Below are 21,895 nucleotides of genomic sequence, written 5' to 3'. Positions count from 1 at the left end.
CCATTTATTATCCGATCAACTTGGGAATAGTTTACAAATGTTTGCTATGAAATTTACGTTTTCTCTAATAGCCGAACAGCTTATAAAAGAAAACGGCGTGGCAGTGAATCATCGTGGTAAAACAATTGTATTATTGACACGACGAGTGTAATCGACGTAGTTTTTATATATGTTGCCGGTCGAACGCATCCTTATGTGACCTTTAATACATATGTTCTTATAGAACATTCTATTGCGAGCACATTGGTGCAAAAATGAAATACATACATCGACAAATAATGTCAGGACAGTGAATTGAATATACACTTTTCAAAGCGAGTTTCGCCGATATGCCGCCGCGGGTAACACTTCGGCCACTTCCCACACTGTTTTGGGTGGGCTACGACATTGAATCTATATTTATATGCATATGTCCGTGTAGAGAATTTTATTGCGATTCCAATGATACCACAATTAGCGATGTAGGACAACTGTAGGCTTCGCAACCAGTAAGAGAGTGGAAACATTTTGTTGCTGTTTGGCGCTCTCGGCTAGTGATCTGAATAGTTTTTTATTTGGTGTTGATAATCCTTATGGTTTGGCGGCATTTTATAGATATGTTCTTATAGACAATTTTATTGCGAACACAGTGATACCAAATTTAAATACGTGCGCCTTCAATTATTATCAGGACAGTCAAAAGAGTGTACACTTTTTCGGTCTTACCGCGTAGGCGCGCGAAGCGCCGAAAGCATCTAGGGTATGCTTTTTTTTGAACGTCGAGAGCGCGAAAGTTATTTTATTTTATTTTATTTTATTTTATTTATATATATACAAGAAGGTACATTGGGTTTGTGAGAATACATTGGATAGTACAGTATTTACATTTTTGTAAAGCCACTAGTACGCGCAGCGTTTCGGGCAGCAAAGTGATTAACGAAAACTAGCCACAATGTGGGACAGAAAACAGTCTCGATGCCTTTTCACCCGTAGGGTTATAAGCCATGGATGGAATCACAGTGACGAAGCCGCAAAAGCAAAGACGGAATTCCAGTTCATAATTCAACTGGGAAAATTTTGGCTCTCCCATTAAGGCCAAGGATGATGGCCCCAGTTCTGGGGTGGGGTTCGAGGGCTGGCGGCCCTGAATCCATGGGTGGGTGCCAGGGAGGCCCCTAGTCCATAAGTGGGAGCCAGGGTAGCTCCTGAATCCATGGGTGGGTGCCAGGGAGGTCCCTAGTCCATAAGTGGGTGCCAGGTAGCCCTGGTCCATAAGTGGGTGCCAGGGTGGCCTTGGTCCATAAGTGTGTGCCAGGGTAGCCCTGGTCCATGAGTGGGTGCCAGGGTGGCCCTAGTCCATGAGTGGGTGCCAGGGTGGCCCTGGTCCATGAGTGGGTGCCAGGGTGACCCTAGTCCATGAGTGGGTGCCAGGGTGGTCCTAGTCCATAAGTGGGTGCCAGGGTGGCCCTAGTCCATGAGTGGGTGCCAGGGTGGCACTAGTCCATGAGTGGGTGCCAGGGATCCCTAGTCCATAAGTGGGTGCCAGGGTGGCCCTGGTCCATGAGTGGGTGCCAGGGTGACCCTAGTCCATAAGTGGGTGCCAGGGTGGCCCTAGTCCATAAGTGGGTGCCAGGGTGACCCTAGTCCATAAGTGGGTGCCAGGGTGACCCTGGTCCATAAGTGGGTGCCAGGGTGGCCCTGGTCCATAAGTGAGTGCCAGGGTGACCCTAGTCCATAAGTGGGTGCCAGGGTGGCCCTGGTCCATGAGTGGGTGCCAGGGTGGCCCTAGTCCATGAGTGGGTGCAAGGGTGGCCCTAGTCCATGAGTGGGTGCCAGGGGTCCCTAGTCCATAAGTGGGTGCCAGGGTGGCCCTGGTCCATAAGTGGGTGCCAGGGTGGCCCTGGTCCATAAGTGGGTGCCAGGGTGGCCCTGGCTCAGGGGTGGCGGCGCTCCCCAACCTTCCTCTGTCCTCACTTGGCGCGCTCCGCTTCGGGAGTTTGTTTACAATAACATGGACCTGGGTGCGTCCGGACTTCCAGTCCTCCACTATCATCATCTCTACCTCCAGGACTCTCACAATCTCTTGTAATTATATTTAATTAGTAGATATTTGTAATGAAAGGTTAGTTGTTTTAAGACCTAAGGCCTAATTAACTAATAAGCTTTTAATTTCCACATCTACCCAGAATTTCTGGTTGGACTGGCCTTAAGAGTTTTAGTGATATAAGTCACCTCGTAGACAAGACGGCTCGCCAACAGGGTTTAAAATAACCTAATTCAAGCTTGTGTTTAATCAGTACTGGTTGGGTGTCCGTACACTGAGCCTTAACTTTGGTTATGGAGTTAACAAGTCTGTGGAGTCTTTTAAGTCTAAAACCTAAGTGTCCTTAACAGTGGTATTCCATTCTAATACAGTAGTGCCCTATAGACTTACATCGGGTCCGTCTAATTACCGCAAGCTACCACAAGCTACACAAACTTCACAAAGCTTCCTGGCAATACGTTAGTAATGAATAAATATGATATGTTAGGTTAGGTTGACCTAACGTAACCGGCGCTTGGATCGTCGACTTGATTTGGCGTCACCAGCTCTTTATTTTCGTCTAATTTCTTTATAAAAAAATACTTTTTCAGATTAAAATTATGTTTTTTCGTGTTGTACATTCAGCATCAACATTGTAATGAGTAAATATACCATATTTATTCATTCATTACAGTACTAACGTATTGCCAGGAAGCTTAGTGAAGCTTGTGTAGCTTGTGGTAGCTTGCGGTAATTAGACGGACCGCTTACATCTAATATTTCTACAGACCTTTTAGATTTGGTTAGGATTAATTGTTCTGATATTTTTTGAAATATTAAGAAAACACAGCTCAGTTTTCCAATATAGTCTGCTTCCTGAAATGACTTGGAATATGTCCATAGAAGGTAGGATGAGTAATAATCAACTGACACTTTCAACCACTTGGGGTGGACGGTAGACCGACGATCTCTCTTCATGCAGGTCGTCATTCAATCCCCAACCATCCAAGTGGTTGGGAACCATTTCTTTCACCCCCCCCCCTTCCCCCCCGTCCAATCCCAAATCCTTATCTTGACTCCTTCCCAGTGCTATATAGTTGTAATGACTTGGCACTTTCTCCTGAAAATTCCCTTCCCTTCCACGTTTGCCTTGCTGTATATGAATGGCCAAAATAAATGTGGTAGAAAGTAAACTGATTCATTAACTTACTGAATAAGGCGTTTCATTGTTAGGATAGGAAGCCTGTTGGGCTTATTGCAGTCTTCCTTGGAAATTACTCACCTTTCCCAGGATGCAACAGCTGCCTAACTCCCAGGTACACATTTACTTCTAGGTGAACAGAGGCATAGGTGAAAGGAAATGTGCCCAAATGTTTCTGTTCTGACCTGGGGAATTTAACTCTGGACATTTTAATATTGATGAATGTGCTGATTTCTGTGCTACAGTGTAACTTGTAAAGCTGTTGTAACTTCTAAGCATAAATGAAAATGTATTTATGCATGATAACTGTGATTTAATTGTGACACAGTCACACACACTGTGGTACAGTTTTCAATACCTTACTACACATGTAATATAGCTACACAACTTGAAACCCTGTCAATGTAGGACAGGCAAAAATGTATATATGCTGACTAGAAATGTAATCATTATCATAACCAAATAATTATGTTTGTACAACAAAATGTACATGATTCAAAATAAGTACCAAATAACCCCACCAAATTTGACCTATCCTTCTTAGCCTAACCTAACTTGGTAATCACAGGGCATGCATATTATTTCTCGATCTTTTTTAAATAATTATTTGGCACAAATTTTGACTATCTTATTGTGTACACACACAAACATATAAATAATGATTAAAGATACAGTATAATAAAGATGAATTGCCCATTAGTTATGATGAGTTGGTGTATGCTAATTACACCAGGCTGTACTTATTAAACTTTAAAATTATTATTCTCCCTGAGCTTATTATATTTCTTGTATATACAGTACCGTACTCATTACAGAACCCTGTAATAATTTCAGCCCCCCCCCCTCTCCTTTGCCATGTTTATTATGTTACCTATTGCCTGAAATTTTCTGGCCTGTGGATACCTTTCTTGATCCCTCCTGTGATTGAAGCACATCTGCAGTAGTTAACCATTTATCCTGATTCACTGCATATTGAATTATGTGCCAAGTTTTACCATATGATAACTTATATCAGTCAAAATTTCTCATGTACTTTTGTTCATTTCAGAATATCGGTGACCTAAGTGCTGATACAGATACAAGTGCTGAGTAACTTATATAACCATGGAAGATCTTGGAAGTGGAACATCTGAAGAGGAGTATGACCATGAAACAAGCAGCTCAGATGGTGACTCTGAAGAAAGTGATCTTTATGGTGACTTGGAAGTTTCCCCGTTAAAAACAAAGCCATTGGAAGTGTCTGACAATAATGATGTAGATGATGCTGATATATTTTTAGAACTTGGAATGCCAATAAACTCCCCTCGTGAAAACAAGGAATGTGAGGCGCCGTGTTTAGCTGTGTCAAAAAGCCATGAACAACAAATCAGTAAACTTTGTGCGGGTGCAAGTAATGAAGGTAAAATTTTGCCTGAAAATAAATTAGATAAAAAGAGTGATATTCACACTTGTACACAAAGTGGTGCAGATGCAGTACCCACAAGAACTAGTAACACCTTGCTAAATAAAAATGAATTGACAGAAAATGTAGAGTCTGAAAATAACAGCATTTGTGAAAATAATGAAAACACTTCAGAAATACAATCAAGCGAGGAAATTCAACCAAATATGAAAAATGATAATTGTATGCCTCCTAATAGTGCAAAGAAAGATTCTTTCCCAGGTATTTCAACCAACAAAGATGTGCAGTTCATTCTTACCTGTATTGCCCGCCAGCAAGGGATTGATTTAAAGAAATCATTAAAGGTAGTTATGGACACTATCTTGCCAGATCAGAATAAGACAGTATGCCAGCCAAGTTCTTCTGTTAATGACAGTGACTCACTGCACGTGCCCACACATTCTCGACACCCTACACATACTGGACCTCCGATACATACAGAACACCCATCACATGCAGTTCACCCCCCAACTGCAGTTCACCCCACACCTGCAGTATACCCCCCACCTGCAGTACACCCCCCACCTGCAGTACACCCCCCACCTGCAGTACACCCCCCACCTGCAGTACACCCTCCACTTGCAGTACACCCTCCACTTGCAGTACACTCCCTTCATGCTGAACATCCCACACATGCAGAACACCCTACATGGGCTGCACTCCCCACACCTGCAGAACATCTCATACGTGCAAAAGACCCCACACCTGCAAAATATCTTTCACATGATGAGCACTCCACGAACGTTGAATATCATCTTGGTAGATCATGTGCTAGTGACTTCATGGATGTAAGCAGTGAGCAAAATAATGTTGAGCAACATGTGTCTCTAAAGCAGACAAAAAAAACAAGACGAAAAAGTGAACCAAAGAGTAAAATCAGTTCTCAAATGGATCTCTTTGAAGACTTTATTGTTGGTAGAGACAGAGATGAGGTTAGTTGTTATATGATACTTGTGTCCCATTTTGTTGTAATTTATTCTAGAAATACTGACTAACAAAAATTAAATCCATTTGCTATATGCTTTACTTTTTTCTTATTTTTTTTAGTACATTGTGCAGAATTTAATTAGTTCGTTTAATGTTTCATATCATTAGGGTAATGGGTGTGCATATATAATACTGTATAGAAAACATCATGAATAATTTAATCATGCTGAATTTACTTTTCATTATCAGCTGGTTGAAAAAATTGCTAAGCAGAATTTAGAGCAAGAAACCCTGAAGAAGCAATTGGATGAATCTCAGAAGCGGTGCAGTGGCCTGGAGAAAGACAATGCGACATTGCTCGCCAACGTATCAGCTCTGTGGAAAACGGCCAAATTGCAACTGCGACAAAAAACTACTGAGATAAGATCACTACAGAGAGAGTAAGTGAACATGTACAAAGAAATTTAATTTTATGTTTATAGATTTTTGTTGAAGGACAGCATCATTAGGAGTTGAGGAGTGTGGAAAATGATTGAGTATAGTTAAAGCATATTTCTGTGGTTGATTTATATTTTAAGTTTGATATGTAATGATATGATACTGTTCTTTCCCTTAGGCAAGTCATAAAGCTACTGTTTGAACAAATTTGGTTAAAGAGCTGAGGAGTAGAAAAGTCTAGTGATGAAAAAACTAATGAATAATCAGGTTTCCTGCTAGATGTCCATTATATGAAATGAAATCAAGATTTTTCTTGGTAAAATTCACCCATAGAGTGCAGAAAATGAGAGGTTATGTCATTTAACCCTTAGACAGTGGCTATGGAGAAATGGTCATACCCGCCTATGTACAAAAAAAAAAAAAAATTCCCCAAGCCCTCCCTCCCTCCCATACCCCCCCCCCCAAGCCTTCTCTTCTCCCCCACACTCCCTAATTACCCTGTGAATCAACAATTAATGATGTCTGTAGCCTAAGGATTAATATTGTCTGATTGTAGTTTTAAGGATTTTTTTGTATTTGGTCGTGTCACCTCGGTATTGTATTGATCTATGATCCTCATGTGCTTCCCCGATATAGAGAGAATGCAAGATATTGACCCTTGCGCCTAGTGCGTCAAAATAATCACAGGAAGCTGGTGTATTGATTGGGATGCAGTGCTAACTAAAACTTCCGGAGAGCCACTGGGGTGCTGTCCAAACACCACAGTTTACTTACACAATGACAGGAAAACTGACCTTAGGGGCTAAAGCTCAGAAACTTACTTAATCAGTCAATCGATCATTCTGGTATGAACGTATGCCGGCTTACACTAGTTCATGGTCAAAATAAAAATTTAATGCAGTATTGTTTAAGGCTATGGAATATTTATTTATAAATAATGTACTGTATTAACCTTAGGAAAGAAGCAATCATCTTTCGGAGGGCAATGCGCCAGATACCTAGAGATGACCTAGACCTCATTGTATCTCGTGTTGCAGCATACAACAAGGAGGAATTTTCTGCTTTCATGCAAGTATGTTTTAAAGTACTGAAGTTTTTAATTGGTTTTACCCAAGGACAATTACGTAAAAGAAAGTGAGAGTGTGAAAGTGAGTGAGACAGTGGATGAATGTGAGAGTGAATACATACTCATCTAGATGTGCTTGCTGGGGTGAATGTGTGTTCTCTTATGTCATATGAAACACTTTATGAAGCATTATTTTTTCATACAGGGTTAATTCGGTTTGTCACATTACATGTTTCACTACAAATTTAATCCCTAGTGTGGCTATAATCAAAGGTGCCTCTCTGCTTGTATGAAAAAAAAAATCTTACAAAATAATACATTTGCATGCAAAAAATAAGGAAATGTAAAAAAAAAAAAAAATCCCCACAAATGTCAGCCTTTTTGTGTTTTGTGCACATTGGGAGATTGCTGGTTGGGTCATTTGATCCAAGGACTGATGTGATGCAATTTTGCTGACACCAAGAAAGGCAGGAGCTGTGATGATTGTGTGTTTGTTGTTTCTCTTTGGTTTACATATGTGGAATAATTTACACATAATTGACAAAAACAGTGATTAACACTTTTGCATCCCAGGCATGGGCGCTGCCCACTTAGAGGTCATGCATCCGGCATGTAGGCGATCGTGCGGGTGAGCATGTAGGCGATACCGAAACGTGTATACTCGTTTCAGTTTTCTCACCTTAATTCTCGTGCTACGTCGTTTGTTTTAGTATCATTGTGTTTGCAATTAAATTCCTAGCAGGTGTATATGCATATAATGTCCAAAAGCCTGGCGTGACTCCCTGCAGCAAAGCCTAAAGTTACCTGTGAACGAGCACCAATTTGTACACCTCAGCCTAATGTGTATACTCGTTCAGTTTGATAACATCAATTTTCGTGTTACGTCTTTCATTTTGGTATCAAATTGTTCGCAATATAAATGCGCGTATTTTAAAACTATTCCCATAATAATAGAGCAATAACTGGAATTTTAACATATTTTAATTTTAAATGCTCATTATCACAAAATTATTTATATCTTTCCTGTGTTTGACATAAATTTTCGTGTTACATCTTTCATTTTGGTATCAAATTGTTCGCAATCTAAAGGCGTGCATTTTAAAACTAGTCCCATAATAATAGCACAATAAATAGAATTTTAACAAATATTTTAAAATTTTGACCAAAAACGTATTTATAATCTTTCAAGTGTTCTAACATCAGGTTTCGTGTTACATCTTTGATTTTGGTATCAAATTGTGTGCACTCTAAAGGCACTCATTTTGAAACTATCCCAAAGTCGATCGGATAATAAATGAATTTTATACAAGTATTTTTTTATCAGACGCATATCATGTCCGATGCTCGGACTCAAGAGAAAAAATCAGGCGCAAGTCATGTTTGTAGAGTGCTATACTGTAGTGTTAAGCACTGTATGTAGGCCTAAAATGTAATATGTATTCCTATTTGCTTTTAGATCTGTTAAATACAGCTCAAAACGTTTCTTGCAACCCACCTCTTTGCTGCTATTGTCTGGTAATGTCGTCCAGAAATATTGTAAAATGAAACTGGCGAGAATTACCAAATTTTTATTTGACAATACAGTACAGTAATTTCTTCTGGCACGAAATAACCTCATCGATTGTATGCAATTAAAAATTGTATAAATTTTTCATGTGTCTAGTTAACTCCACTACATCCACATAGATGTTTATAACCATATTTACATTGTAAAAACCTGGCTATAATAACTAATATTAACACGTGACGATAACTGCACTTCACGTGTTAAGGAAATTAGGGTTTCCTCATAAATACTTATAGTTATCATGATTTGACACATCTCTGGCTATTACTACCTAATATAATGATAAACCTTATTTATTTAAAAAATCATTGATTAGAAGAATTTTGGAGCACATGTCAAAAAATATTTACAGCATTTAAAATATTAAGTTTTATACCATTTTTGTTACATTTCTTAATTCACTCACATTTGTTTGATGTTTTTCCGGAATCCTACAAGAAAAGTAAATATAAATTAAGGTGAAACTCCTTTTCCAAATTTGAAGAACTGATATAAGTATCATTAATTTTAAATTCTATGTATTTTAGAAAATACTGCACACAGGATTTTATTTTAATATTTTACTTTGCTCTGTTGTAATGGTTGCAGTGTTTTAACACTGATTAATTTATTATGTAATTTTTCCCCTAACAAAGATAGCCTTCTCCTTTCCTATTGATTTGGTCAGGGAACTAATCTATTGCCTTTAGTATGATAATTAGTAACTTTGGTAACAAACCTTTTTCTGTGCACAAAGTTGTACTCATCCATTACATTTCTGATATATAATTTTTTTGCAAAGTAGAATTATAAGGTCATTTTAAATATATCTTATAGTGCTATTATGCTTAGGCCTCATCACCATATCCTTGTCTCTGGTCTACAATTTATCTTCACTAGTCCTAAAAGGCTCTTTATTTTATCCCAAACAATCTTTAAATTTATAACCTTTTTCTCTCCAAGCAAAAATTCTGACCTTTTTTCTGGTAGTTTAAATCCTGACAAATGAGAAAAACTGACTCGCATATTGACCTTGCTAATATGTACTGTCAGCCATGCTATATGTAGGGGCACCCAGAACATACATGAACAATTTACCACATAATTGATCTCATTTGTCAATTAATAATATTCGATTAACTTTGCAATTCAGTGTGTGACCTAGTCTGATCTGTGGTGTCCAGATTTTCAAAATTGCATGGTTAACTGTGGACATTGGACTCGGCTTGAGTAGATATTTAAACCAGACCCCTTTCACTCCAACCGACAAGGGAGACAAGGGAAACAAGGGAGCCGGTCGGCCGAGCGGACAGCACGCGGGACTTGTGATCGTGTGGTCCTGGGTTCGATCCCAGGCGCCGGCGAGAAACAATGGGCAGAGTTTCTTTCACCCTATGCCCCTGTTACCTAGCAGTAAAATAGGTACCTGGGTGTTAGTCAGCTGTCACGGGCTGCTTCCTGGGGGTGGAGGCCTGGTCGAGGACCGGGCCGCGGGGACACTAAAAAGCCCCGAAATCATCTCAAGATAACCTCAAGAGATAACCGTAATTATTTTGCATCCAACATTTGCTATTTTATTAAAAATATTATTAAAGTTTGATTAATGCAAACAATATACAGTAATGCCTTTTGTACACATTTTAATATTACAATCACTACAAAAGTATTTTTTATACATGTTTTGGCATCAAATTCTGGTGCAGTGAAAGCACAGTCTCATTTTACTGGAAAACTTCCATTATTTTCTGTTACAACCAAATATGTCGATTGAAATACTGGAACAAACTACAAGTAATTATGTTTCATCCGGTTTTCAGATGCACTGATTTTCATTCTAGCAGTTGTCCAGTGTGTTATTACCTTCCAGAAACATTTGCCATCTGGTATATCACAAGATTCATGACACTGACTATATTTAGGGCTGAGCAGGTCATGGTAAAACTTGGAGAATGGAAATCGGTTTAAATTTGAATGAAATTGACAAAAATCACAAAAAATTAGGCAAGTTCAAAGCCCTTCAGTAATGTTTCTTAGTAACACATTATTTTAAATAAATTCAAAAAATCAAGTTCAATCTCTTCTGTGTTACAGAGCCTGCAGAAGGAGGAAAAGGAATGTTCTTGCAGTAAGGGTGAATCAACATTTTCTAGAAAAGGAAATATTTCCAAGTGGATTCAGCTTAGTGTAAGAGGGCAGCGTGTTAACTCACTCTCAGATGATGATGCTCGCAACCTCCAGAGCATGATGGGAAAACAAGGTGAAAAGGTTACGTTCTCAGTTGAGAAATTTAACAGGAAAAGGGCAAGATTTTCAACAATGAAAGAAGATGAAGCCAATTTGGAAATTCAGAGTTCATCTTTAAGTTTCAAGGATAGTTCACAGACACATAGCACCAAGACACTTGGAGGTAGGCTAAAAATAACTTTAAATAATACAAATGATATTTTGCATGACAGGTTAAACACACACAATGAAGATGGAAAGGAGAGAAGAAGCGTGTTTTCTAGGTTAGGAATCAGAAGGCCGTCTTTAAATGTAAGTGGAAGGTGCACTGAAGGTGATGTCACAGGTGCTGCTCAAAGTGGAAATCAAATAAAAATTCTTGGTAAGAAAGATAACGATAATAACACACGCTTGTTTACTTCTCAAGGATTATCGAGTGGTAGTAAATTTGCCACAACACAGTACAGTAAACTTAAAGACAACAAACAAGAATCATTAATAGGGAATGATGGTGATGTTGCAGGCAGTGTCTTAAAAGCAGGAGAGAGCTCACAGTCATTTGTTCCAAGAGAAGATAGAGCAAATGTCAATATTAAGCTTTTAACAAAATCGCATACTATTAAGAACCATGAAGACATAGATTCTGGCATTACCCCAAAAGAGACAACTTGGACAAAACCTGCAACATGCACAGAGTCGCCAGAAGTGCCTTATAAGCAAAACCAATTTTTGAAAGTAGGCACGATAAGTAATTTTATGGAAAGTGGAAATTCCAGAGGCTTAGATGATGATGATGATGATGATGATGAAATGTTGACAAAATCACTCTTTGGTCAGAGAATGGCAGCAAAATTTAAAAACTCTAAAAAGCCACAAATGAAATCTGAAGGTCAGCCAATCAGTTCAGGTTTAGAGCACTCAACAGGTAATTCTAGTTCTAATTCTTCTGCTTCATTTAAATTAACAGATATTAATACACAGGTAAATAATGAATTGGAAGCCTCAGCTGTGCTTTCAAATATTGAAAAAAAAGAAAACAAAAGTGAAATAGATGATGATTTGCAGAATGTTAACCCAGTTCATGAGGAAAGTGTCAACATCTGTCAGAAGAATCCTGAAATCAAGACTAATCTGCCTGTTTTGGATAAGCCTAAATCACAACATGATAACCGTCACATTACGTTGAGAGGGAAAGGTGGTAGCTCAGGTGTAGAGAAGAACAAAATGCAATTTAAAGATATTAGTACCAAAGATCTAACTGTGGAAATGGGCATTAATGCTCAGAATGATGGTGAAAATTACATAAAAGAGGGTAATGAAAACACTGAGAAAATTAAAGTGAAAGGTGTCAATGACACAGAATTGTCATTTGTTGGAGGGAGTCATGTTATATCGGATGTGACAGAAACTCCGGACAGTGAAGTTGCTAACATTGAAGAATCTGAAGTAACAAGAAAAATGGCAAAGGGCAAAGAGGTAAATGGAACAATTAGTGACATGCTGTCACACCCCTGTAAAGAAATCAAAGTGTTGAGTTCCATCAAAGACCTTAGTGCATCAGGTGAAATACTCAAAGGTGAATCAGAAGATAAAGATGGAACTACAGTTAGAAAAAGTTTAAGCAGACACAGCAGCAAAATATTAATTATAGAAAACAATACAGAAACTGAAGGTAGTGGTAAAATGCCAAATTGTGAAGCAAGAAGTAAACAAATATCAAAGACAGACAACAATACAAACTGTATGAAAAACAAAACTAACTTAGATACCATAGAGACAAAGGAAAAAGATAAAAGCATTTGCAAAGTAGAACTCAAGGATGAAAGGAGAAATGCAAGAGATGAAAAAAAGAAAGGAAAATCACAATATAAATGTAGAAGAACAAAGAAGTCTGAGGAGGAGGAGGAGGAGGAAGAGGAACAGAAGTTGAATACCATTCCAAGAAGAGACTTTGAGGCAAAACAAGGAGAGAGAGATGAGTCATCAAAAGAGAGGGCAAAAAAGAAATGTTCAGAAGAGAAAGGAAAGAGAGGTAAGGAGTCAAGTGTTGATGTAAAAGAAATTAAATCGAAAGACAAAGGATGCATAACAAATTTAAGAGAGAGTGAAAAGAAAGAAATTAAATCAAAGGGCACAAGAAGACAAGAAACTAATTCAAGGGAGAGAGAGAAAAAAGAAATTATATCAGAGGAGGAAGAACAAAAAGAAAAGTTAAAGGAGAATAAAAGAAAAGAAATTGATTCAAAGGGTAAGGAAAAGGAAAATACAAACAAGTCAGTAGGAAGAGAAATGGATCCAAAAGATCAAAGAAAAACAGAAGTGCCAAAAGAAAAAGAATGGGAAGAAATTAAAGCAAACGAGATACCAAAAGAAATGAAACCAAATGGAGAAGGAAATAATCAAATACTGTCGAATTCATCAGATAATGTGACACCCCAAGAGGAGAAAAGACAAGATTTTGAGTCGAGAGTAAAAGATGCAAGTGAAAGAGAGTTCAGTCAGAAAGAAACAAATAAAATAAAACTAAAAATAAAAAAAGAGCGTGAGAAGTCTAAAAAGCCAGACAAAAGGTACGGAAAGTCACGAGAGCGAAAAATAAGCAAGGCAGAGTTACAAGACGAGGAGTGTGGGGATATAGAGGAGGTTAATAAGAAAGATATTCCGTCAAAAGACGAAAGAGTAGCCAAGAAGGCACAAGAAGCAGACATCAGTGACTCTTCTGAACTAAAAGACAAGAAAGATGGACGATTAAAAGCTATCATGTCAAAACAAAAACACAGAAAAGATGAGCTATCAGATGAGAAAAAACAGATTTTAAATGTGAAAAACAAACACAAATATTTGAAGTCTCTTAAAAATGAGAGAGTGAGAGAAAATATTGTAGATGAGACATTACATAAGATAGCTGGAGAAGGAGGGGCCCACATTAGTGAAGAACATGCCCATAGTAGTGAAGAACATGCCCATGATAGGGAAGAACATGCCCATGGTAGGGAAGAACATGCCCACAGCAGTGAAGATGATGCTCACAGTAATGAAGACCATGCTCACAGTAATGAAGAACATCCCCATATTAGTGAAGAACATGCCCATAGTAGTGAAGAACATGCCCACAGTAATGAAGAACATGCCCACAGTAATGAAGAACAAGCCCACAGTAATGAAGAACATCCCCATATTAGTGAAAAACATGCCCACAGTACTGAAGAACATTCCCACAAAAATGAAGAACATTCAGATGAAGATCATGCACATGAAAGTGAAGAACATTCAGATGAAAGTGAAGAACATTCAGATGAAGAACATCCACGAGAAAGTGACAAAAATGTGCATGCAAGCAAAGAACATTTGCATGCAAGTGAAAAACATTCACAAGCAATTAATGAACATTCCCATGTAAGTGAAGAACATTCACATGCAAGTGAAGATCATTTGCATGCAAGTGTAGAATATTTTCATGAAAGTGTAGAACATTTGCATGCAAGTAAAGAATACTTGAATACAAGTGAAGAAGATGAACACGTAAGGGAAGAACATGCAATTGCCAGTGAAGAACATGCTCATGCAAGTGAAGAACATGCACAAACTAGTACAGAACGCACACCCAGTATTGAAAGACATACACATAATGTGTCAGAAAACAGTATGTATGATGATGATGCCTTAGAGATTGAAGCACCTGAGTGGGATAATGAGACTTTTTCACTGAATAGTGAAGAATTTGAGAGGAAGAATGAAGTTGCAGCAGCAAAGAGTGAAGAACTTGGAGAAGATGGTGTTAGTGTCCAGAAACTAAGAAAAATGGTACCTGCCATATCAAGTACACCGAAGGAAGGAAGTGACGGAGAATCTTTGGGGCGTGAAAGAAGAAGGAAAGCTTACACTGCGTCTGAGAATGTGTCAAAAGGAGCACATAGTCATACTGCAAAAGCTTATGGTGATTTACCCAGTGATAAATATTTCATGAATGTCAAAGATTGTGCTGATAACAAATCTGTTAGTTCTGAAAGTGAATCACCTCAGAGTCAAAAAGTTGATGAAGCATTAGAAAACAAAAAGTGCAGTGATGACATAGGAGATTCTCAAGTAGAGAGTGGCATAAACAGCAAGAACAAGGAAAATGAAGTATTTTGCCATGAACTTGGAGAGAACATTGCAGATGTCATTCTTGATGACAAATGTGAAGATAGTCTTTTTCCACAGGAAGAGGAGCTTTTGTATGATGAGGGAACTGATGAAAGTGAGGATGATGAACCTTCTCATGACATTACTCTGATACAAAATAAGCAACATGTTGGTGTATCAGAGAAGGAAGGTGACATACTTAGCAGGAACAGTGAGTATATTGAAGCTTTAACTTATCACAACATAAATGTACACGATGAAAGAGCAGAGAGAAGATTAGGCAGTGATAATTTACATAGCAAACAGGAAAAGGAGGAAAAATTATTAACTCTGGGCATTAGTGAACAGCTAAGTAAGGATGATGGAAAGCGAAAAAGTGTTCACGAGAGATTGTGCTTTAAAAGCAAAGGAGAGAGTTATGAAAAAAAGAGTACCTCTCCTGTGAGAATATTGCCAAGAAGAGATAAAGATAATGATTACAAAGAAAATGTACTTCAAAATAGACAGAAAAGCAATTCACCAAGACACGAAGAAGAAAATTTAGACGTAAGAGAAATAAACAAAAAGTGTGAAGAGAGATGTAGTCCGTCACCCACATGCAATGAAATAAGTGACAAAAGGGGTCGCTTGAGAAACAGCTCTCCTCAAAAGGAATGCCATTCTGGAAAACTAGGTGGTAGACTTAGAAAAATAAGCCAGAGTTTTGACAAAAAGAATAATCTAGGGGAAGGTATCAGTCCTTTGATGTGTAGAGAAAATAAATTACTGACTCAGAAGAATTTTATACAAGAAGTTTCAAGAAAGAGAGTTAAAGGAAGCCCTGTCAAAAGCAGAACTTCTCAACTACAACGAGAAAGGACTGACAATGCTGACAGGAGCAGCCTCCATGAGCAAGAAGCTACAATCTCCTTAAGAAGTGAAAAACCCCTTGAATCACTTCACAAGCATAGTGTTAGCCAGCAAACAACGAAAGAAGATAGATATCAATCAAGAAAAGGCGAAGGACTGTTGGAACAAACAACATATAGGGACCAAAAAGGCTGTTCACCTCAGAGCAAGGATGAGAGAGACATTCACAAGAGGAAATGGCAGGAAAGTTCAGATGAAATGCCAAATAAGAGGCAAAGAGTGTCAATAAAGAGTCGCTTGACAAGGCCATCTAACAGTTATGATCAAAATAAAGATTCTGTAAGGTCAAGGTTTTGTACATCTTCACCAGAGCAAGAGAGTAGTATGAGAGCAAGCTCCAGACAAAGAATTCAATCTGCTGATATAAGACAGAGAGACAATTCTATCAACAGTATGCAAGAAAAAGAAACATATAATGAGAGGAGGAGGAGGAGGAGAGGCTTAAGTGAGGGAGATGAGTTAGGTGAAAAGTACCATAGTAAGGAAACCTTGGAGGATAAAGACATAGTGAAAGGAAGTTCTACTAAAATACCTGTTGATACTAAATTATTGCAGAGAATATTGTCTCGATCTCCTTCAAAATGCTCTGTGGATGATGATGATGATGAAAAAGAGGATGGTGAATTGGATGATGAGGAATGTGAAGAAAAAGCAGCAGCAACTCCAATTTCAAAAGTCAAGAAATCAGTTAAAGGTCATGCAAATATTTGTGTTTTGAATAATGAGGTGGAACTCAAACAGCAGATAGCGATAGTGGAGAAGCTCAAAGTTCACAAGCCAGAGAATAAATGTAACACTAGTAAAGCAGAGGATATTGAACCTAAGTATCAAGAAGACTTGCACAAGGAAAATGATGGGCACATATCTGAAGTGAAGCAAATTAGGTCATCTAGGAGGTTAGCTAAATTTAAGGAGGATAATTTAAGAAAACAAGAAACCATGTCTGGTAAAACAAAGTGCAATAATAGTGACGGAGTGCTTAATAAGGTCTTTGGAAAAGTTGAAAGTAAAATAAAACATATGGCAAACTCCACAGAAGTTATGAAAAAACAACTTCAAAAAAGAAAATCGTATGATGCTAGAAGTGTCATCGAAGATGCTACATTCTACCCAGCTGATCTTTTCCAGGTTGTCCCACTCCAAACTAGTACTTACCAAACAACTTCAGCATCAGGGAGTGATGACACAATTGATATGATTGTACAACGGCACAATGAAAAATATGCCTCTGACAATGATAATTCAAGTAATGACTCTGAAATGTCTCTCCTACAATTTATTTCTGAAGAGTCAGAAACTAACATGGAGGATAATGAAAAAGATGAAAGTATAGATAATATTTTTGAAGCAAATGAAAATGTAGAAAATAATTTTGATAACCTTGATTTCTGTAGCCAAGAAAAGAATACTGAAATAAATGATACACCAAAGACTAAAGTTTTACCTAAGAAGACTGTAGATGTTTCCAATAAATCTATCACTACAAGATCAAAGGCCCAGTTGTCAAAAATACGGCTGTCTGAGAAGGATAATGCTACTTGCAATAGGAGAGAAATTTATGATGCGTCTGCCATAATAGTTGAGAGTGATTTGGCATTAAGTGATTCTGGAAGTAATCCTATTGCAAGTTCTGATAATACAGTACCTCAAGTCTCTGGTGGAAAAGATGAGTTCTCTAAATCATCGCATTTGGTATTCACAGATAGTTTGCTGGCTGCCAGCAAGTGTGATGGTTCCAGGGAGGAGATTTCCAGTAATGATAATATGGAAGAAAAAGATCTTGGCAATCATAGTAGTGGTAAAGTTGAAAATAATGATACAGATTTTCTTTTATACAGTCCTAATCAAACGACTGTCAGTAATGTTAGTCAACATTCTGATGACATCCGGACTGACACATTTGAATCTAACATTGCAAATGTGAAAGTAGGTGTCATGCAAGATTCTGGTGCAGCATCCTCACCCAGTACTGCTGAAGAGGTGAACCATCTTGAACAGCATGCAGAGACTTCAAGGCCCAGTGATGGCAACTCCTCTAGCAGCTCCAGTAACTCTGATTCTGACAGTGATTGTCAGTGTAGCAAATGTGGTAGTAGCAGCAGTAGCAGTAGTAGCAGCAGCAGTAGCTCAAGCTCAAGCTCTGACACTAATTCAGTAGTTGATATCACGGATATTTCCGATATAGATACTGACATGAACCAAGAAATGCTAAATAATAAAGAAGCCTCAACACCAGACTTAGTGGAAAAATGTGATGAAACCATAAGCACAGTGGACTTTCCTTTGAATGATCCATTGCCAAATATAATTTCTGATGAGCTGCCTGTTAGAGATACTAGTGGACCAAAGTTGCCGCAGTCTTTGCTAAAGACTCCCAAAAAATCCCCCCTTAAGACTCGCAAATCACCATGCAGGAAAACTCCACACAAGTCGCCATGTAAGAAAACTCCACACAAGTCGCCATGCAAGAAAACTCCACACAAGTCGCCATGCAAGAAAACTTCACATAAGTCGCCATGCAGAAAAACTCCATGCAAAAAAAACCCACACAAGTCACCGTGCAGGAAAACTCCACACAAGTCACCGTGCAAGAAAATAGTATATCAATCCCCATCGTTCAAAAGTACTCCTATTGAGTCACCTAAAAGAACTCTTAAAGGCTCACACAATGATGCAATCCAAAAAACAAAAAAGATGCTAGATGGTTTGCTGAACTCTGACTTGACTAAGGCAGTTGGAAAAAAAACTAAACCTCTGTCTGTTTCAGTTGTGAACACTGAGGATGTAGATAACTTTGGAATTAGCCAAAGTAGACCTTCCATTGCAAAGAAAAAGTCTGGATGTTTCGAGTTAAATGATATTGGGATGGAATTTGAGAGCAACATACAGTTTAATTCCCCAGTCTCCAGAAATGCAGATAAAAACATTATTCAATCAGCTCCTGCTCAAAGTCATTTGCTGGAAACTAAGAAAGATCCAATTAATGGCACAGATACTACAGTCAATAAATCATCCAGCCAAATTGTTAATTCAATCCAAAATACATTGCCGCCATCTTCAAGCAATTCTAATTCAATAATACAAACTGTTGTTCATCGTAGACGTAGAAGAACAGCAAATATTACAGCAAGCACTACTCAAGAAAGTAAGTTGTCGTGTATCAATGTTCATAATGTTATCTCAGTTATACATAATGATATGGAAGCTACAAGGTCTCCAAAAACTTTCACAAGGAAAGCCAATTTCAATGCATCAAAAGATACAAGCTCATCAAGAAGGGCAAGTCCAATTATATCATCCAATTCCAGTAAAGACAAAGAGACCTTTTCCCAGAAGCGACAGTTATCATCAGAGAGTTGCATTACAGAGAGAGAAAATACACCTGTAAAGAAAATGAGAATCTTATCACCAGAAGTGTATCACAAGGTTTCAAATGTGGACGAGAGTGAAGAAAACATTAATAAGAGTCAAGACAAGTACTCAAGTCCAGCCGTTGCATCAGGTTCCTCGGTGAAAGCAAAAGACATGTGGTCTATAACTGACACATTAGCAGTTCCGGTCAAGATCCGTCGAGCCAAAAGGCAATTGCATTTGGGATTTTCAAGTTCAGCTGCACAAAATGTTGTCATAGTAACAGAAAATAGTTCCAATAATAAATTAGGTCCTTCACAAAGAGTTGCGTATAATTCATCAAAAATTTCACAGAACAGTTCAGATAAAGTATTAGAAAAGGTTGTTGTTCGTAGAAGTCCACGAAAGCATTAAACTCCTTTTGGAACAAAAAGAGAAATCAAAGCTTAGTGTAGAAGAGACTATGATAATGCAGCATATTTTTTTATAATCATAGTCGATGCCAGGTCTCACTTAGAATTTCTATGGGTCATTGAATGACCGAGCAATACTTAGCTACATGACATCTGGTATAGCCGCATGAGTCTTGTTACTATAATTAATTTGTTTATACAGTGGCACCTCGATTAATGAGCAGCTCTATCTACACGCATTTCAAGTAATGAGCGAGCCACTCGCAGAACAGTTGTCTCTACTAACAAGGTTTTCCTCGATTAACGAGCGTTTCTGCTGGTTCTCAGACACCTTTTACAACAGTTTTGTTGTTTTTTCCCAAGAAGAGTTTTCCCACATGATGAGCTCGGTGCTGGGACGGATTAAACTCGTTAATCGAGGTGCCACTGTACTTATATAGCCAGGCAAGGATGGGCCATGATGTTGATAATTTGTGAGCTCATCATCTCTTCTGACTTGCACATGTAAATATGACACTAATCCCATTCATAAATAAATGTACCACCGTTTCATACCTCTAGATGGGGGATGGGCCCCTCTTTCCCCTATTGTGCACCAATACACTTCATTAGGTGAAAGCCCCACCTCTGATACAGCTTTACTGCTTGTGCCTATGATATCTATGCCCCTAATATAACATGGAAGGTTCAAACCATATATGTTTGAACGTGTTTGCAGATAGTATTTTTTTACTTGTTGTATATGTTTATGAAGGAGAGGTAATGGTGTGTAATGTGGTACAACAGGATTAGAATTGAACTATAGAGACTGACTTGTGATATACAGTACAGAATTTTGTTTTATAAATGCATTGTAAATTGTAGTTTAGAGCATTTATGAATTGATTATTGAAAATATATTTTATATTAGTTTTTTACAGTTTTAGAAAATTGCAGATTACAAAATTTCACATATATTACTGTATTCAAATTCTACAAAATTTGAATATTACATTTATATTATATGTATTATCCTGTGAAAGTTTTATGTACATAATATAAAATAGCATATTTTTCCCCTCGAATGATTTTTTCAGACATCCTATATCAACTGTAAATATAATGAATAATTTTGGTAAAAGGAAAATAAAGCATTTGCATTCATAACTAATTTTTTCAATTACTATATCCAGCCATATATTTTGTAAAATATAATATGAGACCTATAAAAGGTGAGAGATTAATTGAAGCTTGCCAAGTCACAGTGCAATGAAATGTGGAGGTGCCTCTTTTCTGGGTGGGGTCCAAGACCTGAGAAAAGTGTGCACCTCTTGTCATCACTACTGTGTCAACAATTTAAGCCCTTATATGGCTTGTTCGAGGGGGTGTGGTGTCATAATGTTGATGCCAATGCGGGTCTTGGGTCCTACTGTCATCTCCCAGAGAGCTGTAAACTAAAGGGACACTTCGTATGCCCCAGACATAGGTGGAGACTGAAGCAGATGTAGGGATGGAGGCTAATGGTTAAGGACACATCAATCCTGGCACTGATGGTCAGGGACACATCAATCCTGGACTGGTGGTCAATGATAAATCAGTCTTGGACTGGTGGTCAGGGATACATCAGTCCTGGACTGATGGTCAGGGACACATCAATCCTGGACTGATGGTCAGGGACACATCAATCCTGGCACTGATGGTCAGAAGGCAGTAATCAGAGGCAATGTATCGGACTGGAGGAATGTCACAAGTGGAGTACCATAGGGTTCAGTTCTTGCACCGGTGATGTTCATTGTCTACATAAACGATCTACCAAATGGAATACAGAATTATATGAACATGTTTGCTGAGGATGCGAAGATAATAGGGAAGATAAGAAACTTAGATGATTGTCATGCCCTCCAAGAAGACCTGGACAAAATAAGTATATGGAGCATCAATTGGCAAATGGAATTTAATGTGAATAAATGCCATGTTACGGAATGTGGAATAGGAGAACATAGACCCCACATAACCTATAAATTATGTGAGAAATCTTTAAAGAATTCTGATAAAGAAAGAGATCTAGGGGTGATTCTAGATAAAAAAAAACTGTCACCTGAAGACCACATTAACAACATTGTGTGAGGAGCCTATACTACACTTTCTAACTTCAAAATTGTTTTTAAATACATGGATGGAGAAATACTAAAGGAATTGTTCACGACTTTTGTTAGACCAAAGCTAGAATATGCAGCAGTTGTATGGTGTCCATATCTTAAGAAGCCCATCAAC

General features: G+C 38.1%; 1 protein-coding gene across 1 annotated transcript; it reads left to right on the top strand.

Annotated features, from left to right (window-relative positions):
- Nucleotides 1-1,960: 1,960 nt before the first annotated feature.
- On the top strand, nt 1,961-20,788 carry LOC123747053 (microtubule-associated protein futsch). The gene is made up of 5 exons (XM_045729035.2): nt 1,961-2,064; nt 4,252-5,576; nt 5,821-6,011; nt 6,967-7,081; nt 10,713-20,788. Exons 2-5 carry the CDS (start codon nt 4,308-4,310, stop codon nt 19,641-19,643), a joined length of 10,506 nt encoding a protein of 3,501 aa, XP_045584991.2. The 5' UTR covers nt 1,961-2,064; nt 4,252-4,307; the 3' UTR covers nt 19,644-20,788.
- Nucleotides 20,789-21,895: the final 1,107 nt, after the last annotated feature.

This window comes from Procambarus clarkii, chromosome 87 (assembly GCF_040958095.1).
Source record: "Procambarus clarkii isolate CNS0578487 chromosome 87, FALCON_Pclarkii_2.0, whole genome shotgun sequence".
Lineage (NCBI taxonomy): Eukaryota > Metazoa > Arthropoda > Malacostraca > Decapoda > Cambaridae > Procambarus > Procambarus clarkii.
The sequence above is the reverse complement of the archived record's forward strand: the minus strand, read 5'-3'. Positions and strand labels throughout refer to the sequence as shown.

Coding starts and splice junctions, on each gene's coding strand:
- LOC123747053 (XM_045729035.2), top strand. CDS start 4,308: ATGGAAGATCTTGGAAGTGGAACATCTGAAGAGGAGTATGACCATGAA. Junction 6,012..6,966: donor ATAAGATCACTACAGAGAGA/GTAAGTGAACAT, acceptor TATTAACCTTAG/GAAAGAAGCAATCATCTTTC. Junction 7,082..10,712: donor AATTTTCTGCTTTCATGCAA/GTATGTTTTAAA, acceptor TCTGTGTTACAG/AGCCTGCAGAAGGAGGAAAA.